At 40.5% G+C, this 24,449-nt stretch overlaps 1 protein-coding gene across 1 annotated transcript; it reads left to right on the plus strand.

Annotated features, from left to right (window-relative positions):
* The first annotated feature begins 4,179 nt into the window (after window positions 1-4,179).
* On the plus strand, window positions 4,180-6,606 carry LOC104241485 (polygalacturonase-1 non-catalytic subunit beta-like). The gene is made up of 2 exons (XM_009796424.2): window positions 4,180-4,389; window positions 4,500-6,606. Exons 1-2 carry the CDS (start codon window positions 4,339-4,341, stop codon window positions 6,333-6,335), a joined length of 1,887 nt encoding a protein of 628 aa, XP_009794726.1. The 5' UTR covers window positions 4,180-4,338; the 3' UTR covers window positions 6,336-6,606.
* The last annotated feature ends 17,843 nt before the right edge of the window (window positions 6,607-24,449 follow it).

Genomic DNA, 24,449 nt, shown 5'->3' on the forward strand with positions numbered 1-24,449 from the left:
TATACTGCTGAAGAAAGGTGAAGCAAACAACTTGACAGTGTTTTATGATTCAGACTGGGCAACATGCCCAAATACTAGAAGATCAACTACGGGATACATTGTCAAACTAAGAGGCTCTTTGCTATCCTGGAAGTCTAAGAAGCAACAAATAATCAACAGAAGCTCAGCAAAAGCAGAATATAGGAGCATGGTTGCAGCAGTTGCAGTGGCAGTTTGGATGGTTGGCCTGCTAGAAGAACTGAGAAATATTGTGATTAAACCAATGTACTTACACTGTGACAGCAAAGCTGCTTTGCAAATAGCAGCTAATGCCATATTTCATGAGAGAACAAAGCATATAGAAATTGACTGCCATTTTGTGAGGGAAAAGATCAAGAGAGGACTGATCACTACAAAGTATTTGTCCACCAAACAGCAGCTAGCAGATTTGATGACCAAAGGATTGGGAGCTGCACAACATCATCTGTTATTATCCAAGCTGGGAGTGTTAGATGTCTTCCACTCTCCAGCTTGAGGGGGAGTATTGAAGTGCAGAAATGATGACTTGAGTAGTTACGAGGGTCATTTGGCAATTAAGAAAGATAGAAGGGACTAGTTGATTACTTAACAGTGCAAAATCTGTTATAAATACACTATTAGGTACCTCATCGTACAAGACTGTCATTTTCAATAATACAGTCGACTCCCTTCTTCCTCTCTTCTTCTTCTTCTTCCTCTGTCCTCCTCTCAATACAGAATCTATGCCCTAGATAGAAATGACAATCGATTAATCTGCATGTTGCTCGATCTGATTAGCTGAGAATTCTACAAATTTACACTCACCTATCAAACACTGAAAAAATATTTCTATCCATGAAAAATGATTTTTGGCATACCTAATATATCATGTTTACACCAACCCAATAAATACATAATATATGTCATTACAGATATTATTATTACTAAACTTCAGTTAAATACTCATTCTCACCTTATTTTAACTTTTACTATCATAAATAAATATAAATTGATATATAAACATCGAGTATAAATAAATTTTGTCGTATTTACATCTTACTTTTTTTTATTGGTAAACCGAATATGAATTATAATTAATCATAGAGCAAAATTTACATAGTTGGGGAAGCGTTGCTCCTTGGTAGTACAGAAATTATTTTAAATTAATGTTATGTTCCAAAAATTGTCTAGAAAAAGTAGTTTCTAACACATCTACCCAACAAATAAAAGTACTAGTAAACACAAGAGGAACTGCTAGAATTCTTATCCTATCAATAATTTCTTTATAACCCTTTTTCTAGTTGGTCAGCTACTTGATTTTGCTCTTTGTAATTGTAGCTGATTACTGGATTTCATCGCCATTCCATCATTAACCTGCACTAGAAACCAAAGCATTGTATGTAAGGCGGCCATGTTGGATCATTCTAATTCCCTCAGAGGCAATCTCCAAAGGAGTGAGACTGTTGAACAAATAATTTTAAGTCCCTGCATGATAGCTATTAATTAGCTAATAATTCATTAAGGGTACTGGTTGTTTTTTTTTTAATTGTGGCGTTGTAAAAAGTTTATAATCATGTCCGCTTCACAAGATAATGATGATTACTAGGATGTAAGATTTAGTTCAATCGGATTTTTGAGTATAGGACGTAACAATTTAAACATCTACGGTGAAACTCTCTAAATTATTCTTTTCTCATTTAACGGTCTAAAATAACGTTCTCATGTATGACATTTTTCTCATTTAACGGTCTAAAATAATGTTCTCGTGTATGACATTTTCAACTGGAGTTTGAAAATATACAAATCAATAAATTACAAAGTAGTCAAAAGTAATAAGAAACTCAACTTTTGAAATTTTTTCTTTTTTGGTAAAGCTTTTTAAATTAAATATTGATTATTATTTTGTTTGTTACTATGTTTTTCTTTTTTAACTCCTCCACTTTGCGATGAGTGTCTTGGGATACAAATTGCATTAACAATAGTTCCATAAACTTTTGCATCATCATCCTAAATAAATAATTCCTACTGCTAATTGTTGCATTGTCATCCAATTAGTACTTATAAACAACATTAACATAGGGGCCCTTATCATAATTACGAATTAGAATGGTGAACAGTTTTTTGTTGATATCTCTTTAGAAACTATATTAGTGAATATTGTACAAGATTAGATTTTTTAAATATCCAAAAATAAAAGATAATGAAGGATTCTTTTGAGAAAACTTTGAACACAACTATACCGTTAAGATGTCACTATACATTTTACTCATTAATCCATCAATCACAAATGCTTTTAAATAAAAAAAAATGAAATAAAATAAACCGAGTCCGCTTGTATATAGGGGAGGCCCATTTCTTAGTGTTCTCTTAAGTCACAAAAACATCAAGAATTCGTCAGATGACGTACACACAGATTAATTTATACATCATTATTATATCCTCGCTGGAAAAAGGGAAATATACACATTGAAAAGCTTATTGAAATAAAAAATGAAAACCAATCCTGGTTCGAGAATTTAGTGGCCACAAGAAAGATAATTGAGAAGAAAATATACCAAGAAAATCCTTAAACCACAGGAAGAATTACAGATTTTACCCTTGTCACGGGCTTTTGTCCCTGACCAAGAGGTACAAATGCAAGTTTATCATCTTTCACTTAAAATAAAAGAAAAAGTTTGGTAAGAGAGATAAAGAGAGGAGCAATAATTAATATAATGGCACACATGAGAGTAATACTATTTGAAGGTGAGAGTGAGTGAGAACTGGAGGATCACAAAAAGTTGCAGAAAAAATTCATTGCATAAAACAAAATAGTAGTAATGTTTGAGGCCTTAACGCGTTCACAACCCATTTGAAACCAAAAAAACGTACCATCAAAAAACCAGTATGGTTCCTGTGCACAGTTCTACGCGGCTTCTATGGCTTATCTGTCACTAAATTTAGCCTCAAAAGGCAGCCCCCACCCCACCCACCTCACCATCCCATGCCAACCCCCAAATAAGAACTTAACTTATATATGGCGCGCCATTCTTTTTTAATTGCACCACCTAATGTTAGTATTTTTGTTTTCGCTTGATTTTTGATTGGTTTGTTTGTCATTGTCATTGCCCCTTCTTTTTATTTTTACTGAACTGAGGGTCTATCGGAAACAGTCTCTCCGCCTTTCTAAAAGTACGAGTAAGGTCTGCGTACACACTATCCTCCACATACCCCACTTGTGAGAATATACTGGGTTTGTTGTTATTGTTGATTGCGCGCCATAAAGCTTAAGTTTAGTAGTTAGAGTACAACATGTAATGAGAGATTTAGTTATATTTTACAGGTTTGAACCTTATTACAAATAAAAATCTGATGTTTAAGTGAAAAATGGTCCGCGCACCATTGACCCTAAAATTTTTTTGGATTAGTAAGGACAACTTATACACAATGCAATGCAGAAAAAATTATACTATCAATGTATTTAAATCATTTACTGTATTTTTTTGTTACCAAATTAAGTGATAGTGCAAAAAAAAAGAAGAAGAGGAAACTGTACTCCTGAATTTAAACTCGAAAAAAAAAACTCTGCTTTGATCGCGAGGAGAGGGGAATGGGGTTGTTTAGATGGGTTTCCCAATATGCTAATGCCCTTATCTTTAGGGTAGTCCTCTCTTTAAGCCTTTGTTGTCTCAATAAAGACTCTTCTCAATCTCAAAGAAGGTCATTAATGTTAGGGGTTCCCAAAATACTATTGCCCCTAATCTTTAGGCTAGCCCTCTCTCCAAAAACTTCTTGTCTAAATGAAGACTCTTGTCAATCTCAAAGAGGGTTATTTAAATATTACTGATTCCTAGAGACTTGGATTTATAATACTCTTGTAATGTGGCAATGTGAAGTGAATTTGAAAAATTTCCCCTATGAGGGCTAAACTGATAATGCGTCTAGTGAAGCTAAAAAAGGTACCCCAACTCTAATTTTTTAAAAAGGAATGAGTCTTCCACGTCAGAAAGCAGACATAAACAAAAGAGGCTCAACAAAGGAAAAAGCTTTGCTTACTAATATAATCCATCTTTCAATTACCAAAAAATGAAAGAAAACCAAGTTTGTGGAAGTGTAACAAAAAAATCATGCTACGAGCATGATTAATCAAGAAACCAAAACCCTCTACTAAAAATACTGACAGATAGTGTTTAAACTTGAAAAGGGCAAGAGCACAACTAACCCCACACTCCATTTATCATCTCTGCTTTCTACTATACTCTTTTAGAACCTTCTACTATAAATTTTGTGCCTCCAACCAAACCTCCCACCAACATTCTACTCTTCACCTCCCCCTTTCTCTCTCTGTTTCACACTAAAGAAATGCACACCAAACCTCTTTCTTTCTGCATCTTACTTGTTCTCCTGTTCAATGTAAGTAACAATCTTTAATCTTATACTCATATTTATTTCAGTTTCTTGAAAAAATCTTGATTTTGTATGAAAGACTGTAACTTTATGTACTTAATGGGGTGTGAATGCAGGTTGTTGTAGCTGGAAATGGAGATAATTCTGGTGAATCTGGGAACCCATTTACACCGAAAGGTTATCTGATTAGGTACTGGAAGAAACAAGTCTCAAATGACTTGCCAAAGCCATGGTTTCTTCTCAACAAAGCGTCACCATTGAATGCTGCACAATATGCAACTTACACAAAGCTTGTAGCAGATCAGAATGCACTCTCCACACAGCTTCACTCCTTTTGCTCTTCAGCAAATCTGCTGTGCGCCCCAGATTTGTCACCTAGTCTTGAAAAACACAGCAACGATGTCAACTTTGCATCTTACAATGACAAGAACTTCACCAATTACGGCACTACCAGAGCTGGCGGATTTGACGCGTTCAAGAATTATTCTGACGGAGAAAACATCCCTGTAGATTCTTTCAGACGCTACAGTAGAGACTCCGGTGGCCATGATGATAAATTTTCCAATTATGCCCCTGATGGGAATGTAATTGACCAAGCTTTCAACACCTATGGCACAAATGCTGCTGGGGGTACTGGTAAATTTACAAACTATGGTCCAAATGTTAATGTCCCCAATATTAGGTTCACTTCCTATTCCGACGCAGCTACTGGTCGGAATCAAGATTTTACTACCTACTCACAAAATGCTAATGCTGGTGACCAAGCTTTCACTAACTATGGCAAAAATGGGAATGGGGCTGATAGTAAATTCACCAGCTATGGTACCGACACCAATGTTATAGGTTCAACATTTACAAATTATGGTCAGACAGCAAATGGTGGGAACCAAAATTTCACATCTTATGGTACCAATGGAAATGTTCCTGAAAATAATTTCAAGAACTATGGTGCTGGTGGTAATGGTCCAACTGAGACCTTTACTAACTACAGAGATCAATCAAATGTTGGTGATGACTCGTTTCAGAACTATATCAAGGATACAAATGCTGGTGAAGCAAATTTTGTCAACTATGGTCAATCTTTTAATGAAGGTACTGATAAATTCACTGGCTACGGTAAAGGTGCTAACGACCCAAAAGTTAATTTCAAAACTTATGGGGTTAATAACACTTTCAAAGATTATGTCAAAGATTCTGCCACATTTTCTAATTACCACAACAAATCATCCCAAGTTTTGGCTTCGTTGACTGAGGTCAACGGTGGCAAAATGGTGAATAACCGGTGGGTTGAGCCCGGAAAGTTTTTCCGGGAGAAGATGTTGAAGAGTGGTACAGTTATGCCTATGCCAGATATAAAGGATAAGATGCCTAAAAGGTCTTTTTTGCCCCGGGTGATTGCTGCCAAATTACCATTTTCTACCTCCAAGATTGGCGAGCTGAAGAAAATCTTTCACGCTGCCGATGACTCTCCGGTAGCAAAGATGATCGGCGATGCTTTGACGGAGTGTGAAAGAGCACCGAGCGCCGGCGAGACCAAACGGTGTATTAACTCAGCTGAAGATATGATTGATTTTGCAACTTCAGTTTTGGGCCGGAACGTCGTCGTTCGAACAACAGAGAATACAAAAGGGTCAAAGGAGAATATCATGATAGGATCAGTCAAAGGAATCAACGGTGGAAAAGTCACCAAATCAGTGTCTTGTCATCAGAGCTTGTTCCCTTACTTGCTCTATTACTGCCATTCGGTTCCTAAAGTTCGGGTCTACGAAGCGGATATCTTGGACCCGAATTCAAAGGCCAAAATCAACCATGGAGTTGCTATTTGCCATGTGGATACGTCTTCATGGGGACCCACTCACGGAGCATTTGTTGCACTCGGGTCGGGACCCGGGAAGATTGAGGTTTGTCACTGGATCTTTGAAAATGACATGACTTGGGCAATTGCTGATTGAGCCAAGCAAAGGATTTGAATTGAATAAATGTGCAATTTTTCTTATTCGGGTCGAACCGGGTGTGTTACAAGAAGAAAAAGGTACCACTGCTTTGACTTTTATAGTAATTAATTATTATTATTATAGACTCATTTATATTTTGAGTACCCTTTTGTGTAAGTTGTTCAACTTTTGCCTTCATAAAATTTGAATGGCTGTCAATTTACATTTGATTTGTAATCATTCTATCGTTGTCTCTCTTTATTTGGGCAAAGTAATTGTTATTAGTCTATGATTTGTGCATTCATATTCGTTTTATTGCTCCAAGTAGAAAAAGGAAAATAGATTAACAAAATATGCCAATAATCTTTATAAAGTGTCCGTATGAATAGACAAGTTAACCTTCACAACTTTAGAAATTGATTGCTCTCTTTTTTTATATCTTTTTTTTTTTGTTTTGCAAAATAAACAGCATCTCATTTTGGTAATGTGACGGAGTATTGTGTAGAGGTATAAGTTTTATCATAAAAGGAAAATTAAAAAGTTGGTAACATTAACTGTGACATAAAGGTATTTATAACTTTATAAATGTTCTTTCAATAATTTATAACTTTTGTGATTTGGACGTAAAATTATTTGTGCATCAAGTTATCTTGCTTATTTCATCTTCTCAGACCACAGTGTGTTTGGCATAACAAATGTCATTTTTGGTGAAAATTTTAGTAGAATGGTCAATGAATAAAATTATTTTCTTAAATATATAAAAATTAATAGTGATATTAGCCACTGAGAGAGTGTTGCATCAAGTTATCTTGCTTATTTCATCTTCTCAGACCACAGTGTGTTTGGCATAACAAATGTCATTTTTGGTGAAAATTTTAGTAGAATGGTCAATGAATAAAATTATTTTCTTAAATATATAAAAATTAATAGTGATATTAGCCACTGAGAGAGTGTTTTGATACAACTTTTTAGTCCTAAAAGTTAGCATAGTGCCTAAGCATTATTACAAAATATTAAAAGCTAAAATAGTTGTAGGGAAGATAATTTTTGTCACTTATGGACAGGGACATAGCTAGCCTTGCGGTTACGGGTTCGGCCGAACCCACTACCTTAGTCCAAATCATGTATTTAGTTTAAGAAATTAATTGAATATATATAAATTATTAATTTAAAACATAGTAGCTTAAAAGACCTAGAATTTCGGTCCGATAAACTTTAAATTCTGCCTCTGCCTCTGCTTATGAATAAGGGTAGCAAAATGGTTTAAATAAAACAGTTGACCACCCATACTATCCATTAGAAAATGGGTTGTATAATGGACTTTTAAAAGACGGGTCAAATATGGATAAGAACCATATTATTCATTTAGAAAATGGATAACCAATGAATAACTAATGGATAACTAATGCTTTTGACTTTTACATTTGTAAAATCTCAAATTGGTGGTTGCTCAAGTTTGGGAGAATGAGAATAGATTCTCCCAAAAGTGATCATATTCAAGAAGCCACGAGTTAACCCGTTTATTATCCGTATTAAATATGAGTCAGATTAGATAATTTATCCAATTTTTATTACCCGTTTTTTATCAGTCTCATATTCAACGCGATCCGACCCGCCGATTTGTCACCCTATGGATGAAGATAATATTTTCGCTTTTGATGGAGGAAAATACCTTCAACTAAAAAGATCGAAAAAATTAATGACTTCCTCTTTGAAAAAATTATATTGGTATATGGCGTGAATAAACTAATTCGGATTTGTTTAATTTATATACATTGATAATATAAATAATTTTTACTCTATCAGATCACAAAATTTGCAGGCAACTGCACATAAAAATTAAACTTTATAATTTTAAAAATAAGGCAAATTACATGCTATAAATAGATAGCCCGACAATGTAAAATTTGTACACAACATATAATATAAATCTCATCAGAAATTGACAGAAATATTTTGCAACCACCTCTACCAGCACTTGATAGTCAGAACACCATTTGGAACTTTCAGGCTTCAGCTAGTCACTTAGATGACATAAGCAGAAATATCATCTTTGTCTAGCCTTGAACTCTTGACCTAGTGGTATGGAGAAAACTCCCTCAAGCACTATGATAAATAGTGACCAATCACAAACACATAATTGAACACAAATCACTCTTGCAAAGAAGTTCATGTGCACCCCATAGCCGTACTATAGGCTTGCCCGCAGTGTATATCTCTATTAATCTAAGCTAGCCAAGTCTATGATCAATTAGGTCTTTTAGGGTTGTAATGTAGGCTAACGGACGGGTAGGATAGATTCGGATATTATTGTCTAACCCTCCTAAGCACTTTAATACACTACACTCAACATTCAAGCACATATTTTTCTCAACCAATTCACCCTGCCGCAAAACCATAAACAACTTAGCCCTTTTTGTTTAAGCACTTATATATCTCCACTAGCACGAATTAAGAAGATTAGGAGGTGTGGTTTTCCCTTTTTGGAATATCAACATTTTTCTCAATTCTTCCTTCGTATTTTACTCTTTTTTTTTCTACACACACTCCCTACATTAAAGTTCTCGGCTAGTAGTCTTTCATAACTTAGTGAACCTTTTGGGCCCTTCCATTGTTCCTCAAAAGCTATTTCTCAAGATACCACCTTACTTCTTTTAGCGACTACGTGACTTGGGAGGTAAAGGTTCAACAAGCAAAAGTTAAAAACAAAAATGGGGATACATCTTGTAATGTGGGTTCCACAGGCTCAAATGGGCTAGCAACGTCAAATTTTATTTGTAAGTAATAACTACGTCCATGATCAAGCAAAGAAATGTCTACGTCATTTTCTAGACTAGTATAACTTAATGATTTTGCTTTGATTAACACACCGGGCAAGTTCTAGACCGCACATAATAGCACAGAACATCACGAATCCTCTCTCACACACACACATTGCACATGACTTAATCAAGACAACTTTGTTCAACTCTCAAGTCCAACAAAATAAACTTAGTTGAGAAATTTAAGCAACAATGCATTAGATGTGATACGAGCCAAGCAACTGAGACAAGGAGAACAAAGTAGGCTATTCATTTTTGAACTGAGGAATCAAATTTCAAACCAAATCCCACAGGAAGATAGATCGCATGCCATCGCCTGAAGGTGCCAACATCAGACATGTCAAATGGTATCTTGAGCAACTCAATTTTTCTTCCTATCCTAATCCTAGAAAGTGATGCTAGGGTAGGAACCCGTATTTTAGCTATAGTTTACACTCTAATTACTACACTTTGAATGTATTTAAGCCTAATTATTAGTACTTTGTACCTATTTTATGTATTATATTGTGTAGGATGTGATTTCAAGTGAAGAAGGAAGTTTGGAGCTAAAATAGATGATTTGGAGCTTTAAAGTCTGAGCAGAAGCCCAATAAATTAAGCCGGGATCATGTACGGGGGTCGAGGACTAAGTCTGAATGTCAAAAGGTGAAAAAAAAAGATTATTCTGAGAAAAATACACTACCGCTCAGCGCCATGCACTGCGGGGTGTAGGGTGCTAGTGCAAAATTCCTATAGAGTGAAAAAAATAGGCTTCTGAACTTTCCCACAAATGCGGTGCATGGTGGGTCGCCTAGGGCACCGCGGTAGGGTAATTTTTCGTCCCACTTTTTTCACTTCGGCTTAGAGAGGGTATTTTCTTCCGTGCTTGTTCCTACATGGTATAGATACACCAAAAATGCTATTTTTAGAGGAATTTTGACTTACGGAAGATTGGGAAAGCATTGGAGATTCTAAGGCACAAGGATTCATAATTTTTCTCAACTTAACCATGATTTTGGATTGAATTCATATTAGTTTATTCTTTAACTCCTTTTGCGATGATTTTCTCCATGATTATGGAGTAGTTTACATTAGAGTTTGACGGATATGATGTTTGTTTGATATTTGTGGATTTTAACTCTTGTTATTATGCATGAATTCGTTTATGGAGCTTTGAATTTATTGCAATTTTGTTCACCGAATTATTTAATCGAAAGAGGAATATTGTAGGTGATTATATTTGCATTATTTTATTTGGTTTTATTCAGTGATTCTTTTAAATAATCGAAACAGCTCATTGAATTGTTCATTAAATCAAGTTAGGAGAATATTCGAGAGACGTTTTCCTAAAGACTAGCCCATTAACGTATTTTTGCATACATTCACAGTGCTTTATATTAGTTCACCTTGTAGAGTTCAGATTTAATCGAGAGAGGATTCTTAGCTATACGATTGAACTAATCATCGAGCGAATTCGTGAGAATCATTAGAACATTAGAGTGAATTGAACTAGAGTTAGATCCTTAATAGCTATCTTGCACCTATCCTGTCACGAACCTTATTTTTCGTTGATTATTTTTGTGTTACTCAACTATAATCTCTCCATAATCATTGTTCATAGTTAATTTTAGTTCATAATCATTCCAATTAGAGTGTTAATTATTCTGAATAGCGTTTAAGCTGGAAATTACTGGAACATTGTTTAAATCTAATCCATGTGGAGACGATAATTAATATATACTATTTTTGACTAGCGAACTTAAGTTTTACACGTTGATTTGCGCTCTTCAAATTTTGGCGCCGTTTATGGGGATTGCAAATAAATAGTATTCAAAATAATTTTTGGTGTAAATTTAGGAACCAACTTTATTTTCTCGTATTCACGTTTTCTCACTTGTGTGCAGGAAACATGTTTAACTTCTCTAGTGTATGACTCGATCTCCTTCAAAGAAAGGGATACCTTATGAACCGGAGTTGGAGAAACACCTATGACAAATGAGAAAAGAAAGAGGATCCGAAAATTTCTTGGGGTAATCTTCGACCCAAGAATACATGGCAAAAAACGGTAATGATGGAGTCAATTTGGCTGCAAGAGAAGTAGCCCAATAGGCAGAAGCAACTGCTGATGCAGCTCTGGGATATGATGAAATTGTTAATAGGGATGGAAGATGTATATTCAACCTGAACCGACCTCTTGTGGAAGATGCATTCGAAAATATGGGTCCTAGAGCAGGTAGATCAATAGGTGACTACACCGGGACAATCTACTACCAAGGATTATCTACTGTGCGACCTCCTCCGATCACAACCAATAATTTTGAGATCAAGAAAGTGCTACTTCAGACCATTTAGAAATTTTTTGTCTTCTAAGGCAAACCCAGCGAAGATCCAAATACTCACTTGATGGGTTTTGATGAGATTATTAATTCCTTCCAGTATAACGAGGTATCGAAATATGCTATCTATTAAGGACATTTACTTTTTCACTGAGAGATGATGCTAAGCACTGGTTGCAGAGTTTGCCGATTAGGTCAATTCAAACTTGCGAAGACATGACAAAGAAGTCCTTGAAAAATATTTTCCCGTTGCAAAAACGGGAAAAATTCAAAGAGAGATCCACAACTTCGACCAGAAAGATACCGAAATGTTGTTTGAAGCATGAGAAAGATTTAAGGATATTGTGAGAAGATGTCAGTATCATGGAGTAGACTTGTGGATGCAACTTCAAGATTCTGGGATGGGCTGACACACTCTGGCAGGATGACTCCAAACAATGCAGTTGGAGGTCCTCTTATGAAGAAAACTCATGAGGGGATGGTGGAAATTTTAAATGAATTATCTGAAGATGCAAATCAATGGCCTGCAAATAATAACGAGGGAAAGAAAAAGGCTATGGTACATCAAGTGGATTCCAATATCTCTGTCCAAGCCCAGCTAGACTTCATGGCAAAAGAGATCAGAAAGTTGGGCTTAACTAGGGTCCAAAGCCAACCATCATCAGTTTGTGACTTTTGTGGAATGGATCATTGTATGAGACGAAATCAGAGGGCTTAATTTCTTGCTATCGAAGCCACTTCGGAAGAATATCTTGAGACCCCGAGGACGTGGAGTTGCGACCGAGTCCCCTCCCTCGGGGCTCGTCGAGGCTCGAGTCAAAGAAGACGAAGATCGAGGCTAGAGCAAAAGGGGGAATTCCCAAAGCACGCGACTAAGTCTGACAGAGCCGGCCTACCCAGATCCTGTGTCGAGGCGTCACGTCTAGCCGTCCCATCTCCATGCTTTTATAATTAATGTATGTTGTACTATAACCGGATTCCCCTCCTATATAAAAGGAACCCACACTACTTTGTAAGGGGCTGCTATTGCTCAAACTATTCTACACAAGATCAATAATATCTCTCTCTCTTTCTTCTCTCTAACTTGCTCGCTCTTACTCGCTCGAGGCCACTCTTAGCATTTATTACTTTCATACTTGTTCTTTATTTATTACTTGGTATTGGCCATAAAGAGCATTCTTTAATTATAGTCTAATTGTTATCCCTTCCCGGGTTACCTCCGATAGCTCGAGCTCGAGCCGGATATTGACCCCGAGGCCCTTTATCGATCAGTCCGAAGCCCGGGCAGCAAGCCCCTCGGTTTGATTACTGCCCCATTTTAGCTTGTATCTCATCGTTAAACTTCATACTCCTAGCATCAACTGCTCTAACAACTAGCATAAAAATAGATCACTTATTTTAGATTCCCATTTACAAATTTAATTGTTGTTACCATTTTCATGGTAAACAGTTTGGCGCCCACCGTGTGGCTAAAAATAATAGTGATTAAATTCTTGCTGGTTTCATTGCACAAACACAAGTTATCTTTCACACTTCTTCTTGTCCAAGATCTCTTGATTTCAGGTCGAAATGTCTAGCTCGGTAAACAGGGTTGAGAACGACTACCTCGAAAATCACGACAAAAATGGTGTGGCTGTTCCAGTCGTTGGCCCGCCACCGCAGAACCCCGATAACGCACCTAGACCAATTCCAGTGGACGTGAGTTCGCAAGACGCACAACAGGTCGACGAAACCTCACACACCGACGGAAGCATACAACATGGCGACCAATAAGAAGCACAAAAGACCCCGGCTCGGGAAGCACATGAAGTTAGTCTTCATGATATTTTTGAAATGTTACAGGCACAACAGTTGGCTATCGCTCAGTTGCAAAGCCACTCGAAGACTCCCAGAACAGTAGCGCCAGAAACAACTCCCCCCGCCAAACAAGTATCCGAGAGATCAAGCAATAATGAATCGGTAGCCGACCATGCCATAGTAAAAATGCTCGAGGATCTCACCAAAAGGATCGAATCGGGTGAGAAAATGATAGCAGCCAACGGTAAGAAGGTCGAGACCTACAACCCTAGGGTCGACCAAATCCCGAGTGAGCCCCCGGTCCTCAAGGGCGTAGATTCGAAAAAGTTCATACAAAGGTCGTTCCCCGAGGAAGCAGCCCCGAAGCCTATTCCAAAGAAGTTCATAATGTCGGAACTCCCTAAGTACAACGGGACCACCGACCCTAAAGAACACATTACTGCCTACCCCTGTACGTGCGCGATGAAAGGTAATAACACAAAAGACGAGTAGATCGAGTCCGTCTTATTAAAAAGGTTCGGGAAAGCGCTTCCAAAAGGGGCCGCGATGCGGCACCATAGCCTAACTCCCGACTCCATAAACCCACCTACTGTACTGGCGTATTCCTCCATAAAGGCACACGCCGATGCCATCGAAGCAATGGCGAGAAAGCCCGACACATCTGAGATTGAGCAAAGGAAGAATGAAATACTGCGAGAATTCACATCTCGTTCCCAGATGGAACGAACGGAACTACCCCCGGTCTCAAACGACTGGGCGGTGCAAGCCTTCACTCAAAGCCTAAACAAACAAAGCACGATGATTTCAAGTCAGTTGAAACAGAACTCGATCGAGTATCCAGCTAAGACCTGGCCGGACGCTCGCAATCGATACCAGTCGCAAATCAGGGTTGAGGATGACCAGTTGAAAGCACCCTCGGGCTCAGTATACCCAAGTAGGCTCCTGGAAAAGAAACCAAAACCAAACGAAGGAAGATTCTGGCCGTATGCCACAGATAAGAGGAATGTCCCGAGATGCAACCTACTTTGCAACGATTGGAGAACTGATCGAGGACAATGTCATCGAGGAATCATCAGTGGAGCCAGATTCGACGGGGACGCATGGCCGCCGAGGGTGCCTTGCCTATCAGAATACAATTTCAACATTGCTATACTAAACGTCGTGTTCACCGTCAGCGAAACCAGAGACGTCAAATGGCTTAGACCAATTCGGTCGAATCCTTCTCAAAGGAATTACAACCTGGTGCGGGAACTATATAACGAGTGCGGCCGCGGGACCAAAGATGGCTACCAGCTTCGAAGGAAAAAAGCCAAGCCACTCAACAAAAATCACCGCCGAGAACTGACGAGCAACCGAATTCAAGTTCAGCCCTGAGTAGGGAAGGCAACCAGGAAGAACGAAGCAAATGGGCCGCAGCGTATTACCATGATAGTGGATGAGCGACGACACTTTCCAAGAACTCGTAAAAAGGAGAGAAAAAATGCCCGTCACTAGAGAAAGGCGGATCTGGGGATATATTCCCGAGGACGCCCTCACATTCAGCAAAGAGGGCACCGAGACCTTGTCTCGACCTCATACTGACGCACTGGTAACCTTCTTCCTCACTCGATCCATTTTAAATAAAGCATGTGCTCATGAATTCAGGTGGCTCGATCAACGCTGTCGGGCCAAGGGTGATAAGGCGGCTCGGACCGTTGGGTCAGATCATGCCCACCTCTCGAATCTTTGGCGGATTCCAAACGGCGATCTCAATGACAAGGAGAAAGACCATTCTCTCAGTTCAGCATGACTGGCCCCGACCGAAACGCCGAGTTTTGCATCATCAAAGGAGGCGCAAAGCACGAACGCCTTATTCAGATGACCGCGGATGCACCGCGCAAGGGCAGTGTCGTCCCCCCTTCGCCAAAAGGATGAAATTCCATGCAAAGGACAGAATTAAAATCGTCGGCAGAAAGCAACACACGGCAAGGGGAAAAAGTTCGCATCACATAACGCATCACCGACACCAATATCTCTACTCTCGAAAGAGTCGAAGGGTAGGCAAACCATGTTTTCAGCCGAGCTCGATGGAACACAGCGGAGGGCTGTACTAGAGTCCTCGCTCCAAAATGTCAGGGACATATCAGACCTCGGAACATCACCTGTGCACCCCGTGGTAAAGTAAAACTACCCCCCTCTTTCGTTATTTTACACTAACCTGTATGCAGACACCCGGCCAGGGTGTCCGGAAGTGTTAACTCTACCCGAAGATCCCAAGGCCTTAACAACACCCATCACACTCTTTCCCCTAGGCCGAACTTCCGCCTCGAAGAGGGTCTCGCCAGCGAGGTTCTTAGAGGAGCGACGTGCCTCCTGGGAAGGATTCAAGAAGCCTACCGGAATTTCTTCGCAATCAACCCCGTATCGGGGAATGACAAACGAGGTCCCTATGGGAAATGATGGACCGGGCCAACGGTCGAACGAACTGTGTCCGCATAAGCAGGGCTTACGGCAGCGCAACGGCATGTATCCATGACAAGCAATCGAAGAATTTCTTTCACTAAAAGCAACTCGTACGCCAAAAGAATATTCAGCATGCTCACGGCAGGGACCCTCCACCGAGTACACCCCAAAATACTCGAAGACTTAGCGTCAACAATTTGGTACCCGCATGACCTCAGGGTCAGAACTCCGGGCTAATAAGGCCCCAACAAGGCAATTGCGAACTCACGAGTAACAGTCTTCGGGCCTAAGCAAACTCGATGACTCGGATACTGCCGTCAATCACCATTTACTAGGAAACCCAAGGCCGTAAAACCCTGAGCGGGCAGACCTGGTCTAACCGAATCTACTTTACATAACAAACTGTATGACCTCAACAGGCATGAAAAAACTATAAGACCTCAATAGACATGAAAAAACTGTAAAACCTCAACAGGCATGAAAAAATTGTAAGCCTCAACATGCATGAAAAAACTATAAGACCTCAACATGCATGAAAATTTTGTAAGACCTTACTACTGGCATAAAACTCAATCCCGAAGTTTAGGTTATATGTCACATGTGTAAGACTCTCGAAAAGGCATACCTTCGATGTAGACGCCTAAACTATCACTTGGAATAAAAAATGGCTCCAACAAAACACATATGACTACGGTCAAAACGGCTGCACCAGCCAAATTAACGTGACTCGGAGAATCTCGACCGTCGCTAACAAAATCACAGGCCATTACTTCGAATCTACTTCGAAAAGAACCGGTTAAAATAGGCTACCCTCAACAGGCAAACGAGCTTCAACCATGTCAGATCCAAATCACTAGGCTTCGAGCTATTAAGCCTATGAGCTAAACCTTCAGAGGTGCTCGAACATTGCCGCTAACGACTTGAAATCGAGGTTCTTCCCGAACCGACGACGGGTCAGGCAAAATTATTTCAGAAAGACCTTAACGAGAGGAAAACAAAGCCTGCAATATACCCACGGGCAAAAGCGTAAGAGCCATTGTCGCTAGCCAAACGAGCCTCAGGGCCGCACACTAAAAGGTTGCAATGACCAACAGCGTAAGAGCCATTGTCGCCAGCTTGGAAATTGAAAACTTGAGGATTAAAACGAGCTCGAATCATAACTCGATTCGGAGACTGGATCCAAAATAGTTAACTAGTCATGCCTAAGGGCACAACGTAAGTGCCATTGTCGCTAGCCAGACGCCCATGCAGGCACAAAAAATTTTGAGTGCCAGTTAAGCACGAGTCACAACCCGACTCGGAGACTGAACCCAAAGTAGTTAAAATGCGAATGCCTAAGGGCAAGGCGTAAGAGCCATTGTCGCCTGCCCATGCAAGAACATGAGATTGAAGGTCAGGTAAGATCGAGTCAAAGGCTAACTCGGAGACTAAACCCAAAATAGCTCGACAAAGCACAAAAGCTCTAACGCCTACTCGTGCTAAAAATCGCACTTGGCCAAGCATGAAAGAGCCTTCAGGCTTGTCTAATGAGCTCTGGATCCGTAGGGCTCCCGCCAAACGCCGAAACGAGCCTGCCTGATCGAAAGCAATGCAGAAAGAGATACAAAAGAGATAAAGCTTCAAGTTTTCTTTTATTTACACAAGCAAAAGGTGTATTCTCCATCTACAAACATGCTCTGCGAATGTCAAATACAAAATGGCAAAATGGAGAAATCTACGCTCCACTCTAGAAGGCTATGGCTTACCAGCCCCAGCTCGCTCTCCGTGACGTCGGCAAGAAGTGACCGAGCATCACGCTCATCCGCCCTCGCTCCAGCCAACTCCTCCGATAGAATGAAACCCTTGGCGCTAATCTCTTCGAGTACCTCTTTTCGGGATCTGCAGTGAATATTCCTCGATCCCCTTTTCACGATCGAGGGTACGCTTCAACTCGGCTTGGGCATCAATAGTGTCCTTCAAATGAATCGCTATCTCATGATCAGCCTTAGTCCGACTTAATGTTGCTTTAGCCCGAGCATCGATTATCTCAGCCCTGACTTTCGAGAGATCGGACTCGAGCTTCGCGATCATATCCACTTGAACTGAAGTGTTGTCACGAGCCAAGCGTAGTTGGGCCTCGAAGGGAGGAACTTTAGCTAAGGCACCCTTCTCCTCTAAAGCTTGAGCATGCACCTGAGCCCTCAGATCACCACAAGCATTCATAACTTGGTCGGCTTCGCCCTAAGGTACTCCAGAGCCTCTGTCTTTTTCTGCAACTAAGATAGGCAAAACGATTAACCTTAAGGGTCAAAAAGGCGAAATACGTACTATGAGAGGTTAACTGCTCCATCAAATAGCTCTCGTAATTCGATCTCCGGGATGCCTCATATCGCCAGTGCATTAACTCAACCTCCTTCTCCTCGCTGAGGAACCTAAGGGACTCACCCTCATCCAGAGCTTTCCGAATCCTAGCCCCATGACGGAGCAACTCAGACCTAAGCCTATCAATGGCATGCAGAAGAAAAAGTCGATAAGGAAAGGAAGACGCGAAATGCAGAAGGACTATGCCAAAACTCACCGCGAAGTGAAACCGACAGACTTGCTCGAAGGCCGAGCACGCTCCTATTGGTCCAGCCCCTTCGGCCCTGGAAGAACCAACCTTGGCCGAGGCATATTCACTCGGAGGAACCACCATTCCGGAACCAAAGACTACGGGAACTTCATGCTCAGGCAATGCTCTCTCCTCGAAGACACGGTCCCGTTTAGCCCTGCTAAAAGCTCTATCGCACTGCGAGTGCAAATCCTATTTATCGCCATCGTCCCTTAGCTCGGAGGCTGACGACTCTTCTCCTTTCTGGAGGAACACAACCTCGCCCCAAGGGATCGCTCGATACCTGCGATGACAAAGCTAGTACAAAAGAAAGGGGAAAATGTCATCTCAAATATACGAAAACCAAGGTAAAAGTAGCGTACACGCATACCTCGGTATTTTGCTTCCCATATGCCACGGGACATAGCTCGCCACCTACGCTTGTCGCAAGTTGAATGGGTTGCTGACCTCCGGACCCAGCCGGGCAGATCGGGAACTCCGCCCGGCGTCCATGAAGTTGCTGCAGAAAAGGAGGAAACACAATTACTCAACTGGTTTTCACTATAAGCAAATCTAAGAAAGCACGAGACACTCCAGTCACGCGCGTAATTCCATCCCTTGGGAAATGGCATGAGCTCCACGGGAATAATGTCAGTCATCCGAACCCGGACGAATCGACTGACCCACTCTTGATCCTTATCTTCCTCATCATCAACAACAAAGGGCGTGGGCGAACGACACCACAGGGTTAGCATGCCTCGATGGTGAAAGGGCTGGTATAACCTGATCAGGTGACTAAGCGTGAATTCAAACCCGGCCTCCTCCACAAAAAATCTCATCATCAACACCACTCTCCAAAATGACGGATGTATCTGCGCCAAAGTAACCCGATACTTCAGGCAAAAATCAAGCACGACCCTATCAAGGGAGCCTAATGCAAAAGGGTATAAGTACACGTTCAAGAATCCATCAGCAGAGTACGTAATACTCTCATCCGGGGAAAGCACCTGCAACGCTACCCCCTCTCCCCATCCGCAGTCTCTCCTCACCATCTCCAAATGTTCCTCTCTTATCGAAGACATAGTCTTCAGAGCAAACTCCTGCGGATCCTAAGCACCGGGAGTAGAATTCTCCCATCCCTGCCAAGCAAGCCCTGAAGTAGCAGACATAACTATGGTGGAATTGGCAGACTGAAGCAGGGGCCTACACCAACAATTTTACGCTTAAGGTAACGAAGGACCCGATGCCAAGGCGGAAGGATAGCTATCTAAAATAATGGGATCTTCTAAAGAAGCAAGATCCACCCCACATACATGTCAGAAACTACAACGATTCGCCTATCTAGGGTAAGCCTCGGGAGGCCAACGGCCTCGGTACAGATCCCGGGGAGGTTTCCGACCTCGAGGACCTCCATAAAAATGAAGTCAGGTTTGGGAAAGCCTTCAGTGCCATCATAGAGCCCGAGGCGGTACCCGATCTCGTGGTTTTTCTTTCTAAAAAGAAAAATAAGCACTTCAAGCTCCGCCCATGAGGGCTCGACGTCAGGAAGTCACCTAACTACGAACAGCCCTTCCTCAAAAACCTGCCTATAAACACCTTAAAAGGTTATCTATGTCAAAACTCAAAAGTAAAAGCTCCAAGTGCCCGAAATTGATTTTCACTTCAGTGCTCTATCTCCACGAGGCTCGAGGGCCTTGACGATCCAAAATTATTGGGCCATTTCAGGCTTGATCCCGAGACCAACGATGAGCTCGGAGAGGAGCCATTTCTGCCGACCAAAGGCCGGAAGGAATATTGGCGATCCCCAACCGAAGCATACATTCAAATCTCCACGAACGCTCTAGAATATACAATAATAGGGCAAGCATCAAAGGAAGATAGCAAGAGAGTATCTCTATATTCATGAATATTCGTTTACAATGTCCCTCGAGGAGCCCTTTTATATGATTACAAAAGCCTACGGAGGAATCTCTACACAAAACGAAGAAACAAAAGGATGTACATATGATGAAAACCTAAGAACCCAATCTGTCCTTGAAGGTTCATCTCTGATGGCAGCATCTCCGAGCGCCGCCTCCTCGAGCCCGCATCCTCGAAGGTAACTCCCTCGAGTGCCACCTCCTCTAGGCTCCCAGCTCAATCCCGTGGAAGGTCCTCATCGAGGAAAAAGATGAAGAAGAGGAAAATGAGGGATGCAGAAGAGGCACAGAAGAAAGAGATAGCCCACTGAAGCCAAAGGTTGAAGATTTGGCGGGCCCCAGCCTCAACGACCAGTGGTGCCATTTTATCCTTTGGGAAAGCAAAAACCCAAGATGAAGTGCCACACCAGGCCTGGGTAGGAGAGTGAGCAGCGGTGCATAGTCCGAATGACTATCTACAAAAGGGGAGAATCGACTCCCCATCTATCGTCGTCTTGGGCTAATGGGGACAGCGACAGCAGACGCAATAACAACCGCAGCAGCAATGGAACAGCATCGTCGAGCTCCAGCAAAGTGCTATGACACGACCTACAATGCAATACGACCTTGAGGTTGTAGACTCAGAACATGGTGATCAACAATAGAGGAAGATGATAAGGAGAAATGGGCGAATGAGAAGATGAAGGTACTTGGATAGAAAAATAAGTCCAGAGTACCCCCATTTATAAGGGGTAATGACACGGTCATCGAGGCTTTGGAAGACTAACCGGCGGACGCAATTACCGCGTTCTTGAAGAACCGAATCGACGATGGTACTTTTACCTTGGAGAATGGGAATCGATAGTGCATTGAATGATGTCAAATACACAAGTCCATGGGACATCCTGGTTGTCACAAAAACTCGCGCCACTGGTTGCATCATCGGTATGACGTCACCGTGAGAAGCTCGCGGAGTTAGGTGTCAGAATCATTTCCCATCGCTTCATTCTGGGAAATGCGGAGACTATCTGTTTCTTGCTATCAAAGCCCTTTCTGAAGAATATCTCGAGACCCTGAGGACGTGGAGTTGCGAACGATTCCCCTCAATCAGGGCTCGTCGAGGCCGACTCAAAGAAGACGAAGATCGAGGCTAGAGAAAAAGGGGGAATTCCCAAAGCACGCGACTAAGTCTGACAGAGCCGGCCTACCCAAAGCCTGTGTCAAGGCGTCACGTCTAGCCGTCCCATCTCCATGCTTTTACAATTAATTTATGTTGTACTATAACTGGATTCTCCTCCTATATAAAGAGAACCCACACTACTTTGTAAGGGGCTGATGTTGCTCCAACTATTCTACACAAGATCAATAATATCTCTCTCTCTCTCTCTCTTCTCTCTAACTTGATCGCTCTTACTCGCTCGAGGCCACTCTTAGTATTTATTGCTTTCATACTTGTTCTTCATTTATTGCTTGGTATTGGTCATAAAGAGCATTCTTTAATTATATTCTAACTGTTATCGCTTCCCCAGTTACCCCCAATAGCTCGAGGTCGAGCCGAATATCGACCCCGAGGCCTTTCATCGATCAGTCTGAAGCCCGGGCAGCAAGCCCCTCGATTTGATTACTGCCCCGTTTTAGCTTGTATCTCATCGTTAAACTTTATACTCCTAGCATCAACTGCTCTAACAACTAATATAAAAATAGATCACGTATTTTTAGAATTCCATTTACAAATTTAATTGTTGTTACCATTTTCACGATAAACAATCATCCAACACATGAGTGTCAGGATCAGCTACATATGAAGTGGTAAATATTTTAGGAAGTTTTGGCAAAGGCAACTACCAAAGTAGTAATAATTTCAACTCCATGGGGCAGAGGCATCCTGGATTTTTGTGGAGTTCACGTGATGGTAGTTTGAATGCATGACAATAGAATAATCTCAGACCCCAAGGACAAGGTGCTTTAGGCTTCCAAAATCAGCAAAGGCAGCAATACCTGCCCAAACAGTCTAATTAGCCTAACATAGAAGATCTAATGAAGGCCTTCATTATTAAGATAGATGAGAGGCATAAAACTCATGGCACAACCATTCGGGAATAGGTCACAGCCATCCAGAACTTAGAATGATAGGTGAGACAAATTGCTAGTCTATTGTCTAAGAGGCTTCAAGAGCTCTTCCTTCTGATATCGAAAGAAATCCAAAAGAAACAATAAATGTGGTGTCATTGATGAGTAGGCAAGTATTGAAGGACCCCATTGCAAAATCAAAGGGCAAGTTGATTCAAATACAAGTGGAGACTGTGGAAGAGCAGAAAAATAACGAAAATCAAGAAAGTAAAGTGAGGGTAGATCTAGAGGATGGTCTGAAGAAGAAAAAAGAAAAGGAGGACTAGAGCTATGGAAAAGAAAAAGAATGAAAATTCAATTAATGAGGATACTGAGGAAAGAAAATATATGCCTGCTCTACCTTTCCCCCAGATGCAAAGAAGAGAAAAGCTGGACAAACAATCTGGGCATTTTCTAAAAGTGGTCAAGCATGTGCATGTTAACATACCTTTCACAGAGGTACTCTCACAAATGTAAGCATATGCCAAGTTCATGAAGGATATATTGTCCAACGAGCGAAAAGTTGAAGAGACTTCAGTTGTCAAGCTCACAGAGCGTTGTAATACGATTCAGAAAAATAAGCTCCCTCGAAAGGATGAAAATGTAACGACTCGGCCGGTCATTTTGACTATTTTAGCTGTTATCCTCTATTTATTGTTTATATCCAATTTTTTCCTACATATTTTAAATATACAAGATACCTTCAAAATAGCATATATATGCATATATAAGCATGTCCAAATGTTATATTATTTTTCCATAATTTTTTAAGGTTTTTAAATTAATTTATTTCCCTTTTTCATCCATAAAATCCCAATAATTATGTCCACATTATTATTTTTGATGATTCATTTATTGAATTTTTTATATTTATGCTAAAATATGGCTAAGGTAATTTCTACATATTTTTACAATTTTATTTAGTATTTTTAAAGCTAAATTGCATATAATTGCAATATTAGCCCCTTTTAAGGTTTAATTAGGTTTTATATTTATAAAATAGGTTCATATATTTTTAAATTGTTAATTATGTGTTATAAATTATTTTAGTATTTTCAATTTATTTTTAGAAACTATTTGCTATTTTTATAATTTAAAAAAGGGGAAAATTGGCTATTTAAATAATAGCCCATTTGTATTTAAATTTTAGCCTAAAATTTCCCCAAATCAAACCCAATTTCCCTGACCCAATTTCAATTAAAACCGACCCTAGCCTAATTTTAAACCCAACCAAGCCTGGATTCCTACCTACCTGTTTAATCCGGGCCATTGATCATTCAGATCAACGACCATCGTTCACCCTTCCATAATTAAACCCAAATGACCCCTTAACCTAATTCATTTCTCACCACCCGCCGCCCTTGAATCCCCTTCCTCTCAATTCTCTCTGTAGCCTCACATAAACCCTAGGCGCTGCCACCTAATTCCACCCTAATCCATGGTCTCTCATAGCCGTTTGAGATGTATACCGGCCTCCTACATCCTCTGGTGGCCCATTCGTGTGATTTTGTGGACGGATTTCGAAGAAATCTGGTCAAGTCCTTGCTCAACTTCTATTCATGGCCTTTCTCCGACCATCCATGGTCGTTCAAGTCAGATCCTTGACTTTTCCGGTTAGATCGGTAACTTTTCAAAGTCTTTCTCACTTTTCCGAGTTCTCTGAAACCCTAACCTTTGAGGTCTTTTGATCTTCTTTTAGATCTATCTTAGATCTGTGCTTATTATGAACTTCTTAAGTGTTTTCTCGAATGTTCTTCGATTTTCTTTCAAAAGGACTCTTCATTTTTCAACGATTGGGGTTTCTTAAAACTCTTTTTAAATATCTCTCATTCGATTTTCAGCATCGTTTATGATTTCACTATGTTTAAAACGATTTTCTCATGCTGTTTTTCTACCTGTTTCATCGTGTTGAAAATCCTAGGTCTTTTTTTGGTCTTATCCGAGTTCTGAAACTGTTTGTGTGAATGTATACTTGTTCGATTAAGTTCTTTGTTTCTGACTCTCTTTTCTTTGTTTGACTTATCTGATTCTGAGTTCTTATCATCTCTTAAACTCGACTATTGTTAAAACTCTAATTTCTTAAAAGCTTTTCCTCAGTTGTTACTGTGAGACCTTTACTTATTTCTGACTCTCTTCACCTGTTGGACTGGTTTCTTCATTTTTGGCTCTACGTGTGAGCC

The sequence above is a fragment of the Nicotiana sylvestris genome, chromosome 10 (genome assembly GCF_000393655.2).
Source record: "Nicotiana sylvestris chromosome 10, ASM39365v2, whole genome shotgun sequence".
Lineage (NCBI taxonomy): Eukaryota > Viridiplantae > Streptophyta > Magnoliopsida > Solanales > Solanaceae > Nicotiana > Nicotiana sylvestris.

What these genes read in the sequence shown, in the direction of transcription:
- LOC104241485 (XM_009796424.2), top strand. Translation starts at nt 4,339, where the DNA reads ATGCACACCAAACCTCTTTCTTTCTGCATCTTACTTGTTCTCCTGTTC. An exon ending in TACTTGTTCTCCTGTTCAAT is followed by an intron (nt 4,390 to 4,499) that starts GTAAGTAACAAT and finishes GTGTGAATGCAG; the next exon opens with GTTGTTGTAGCTGGAAATGG.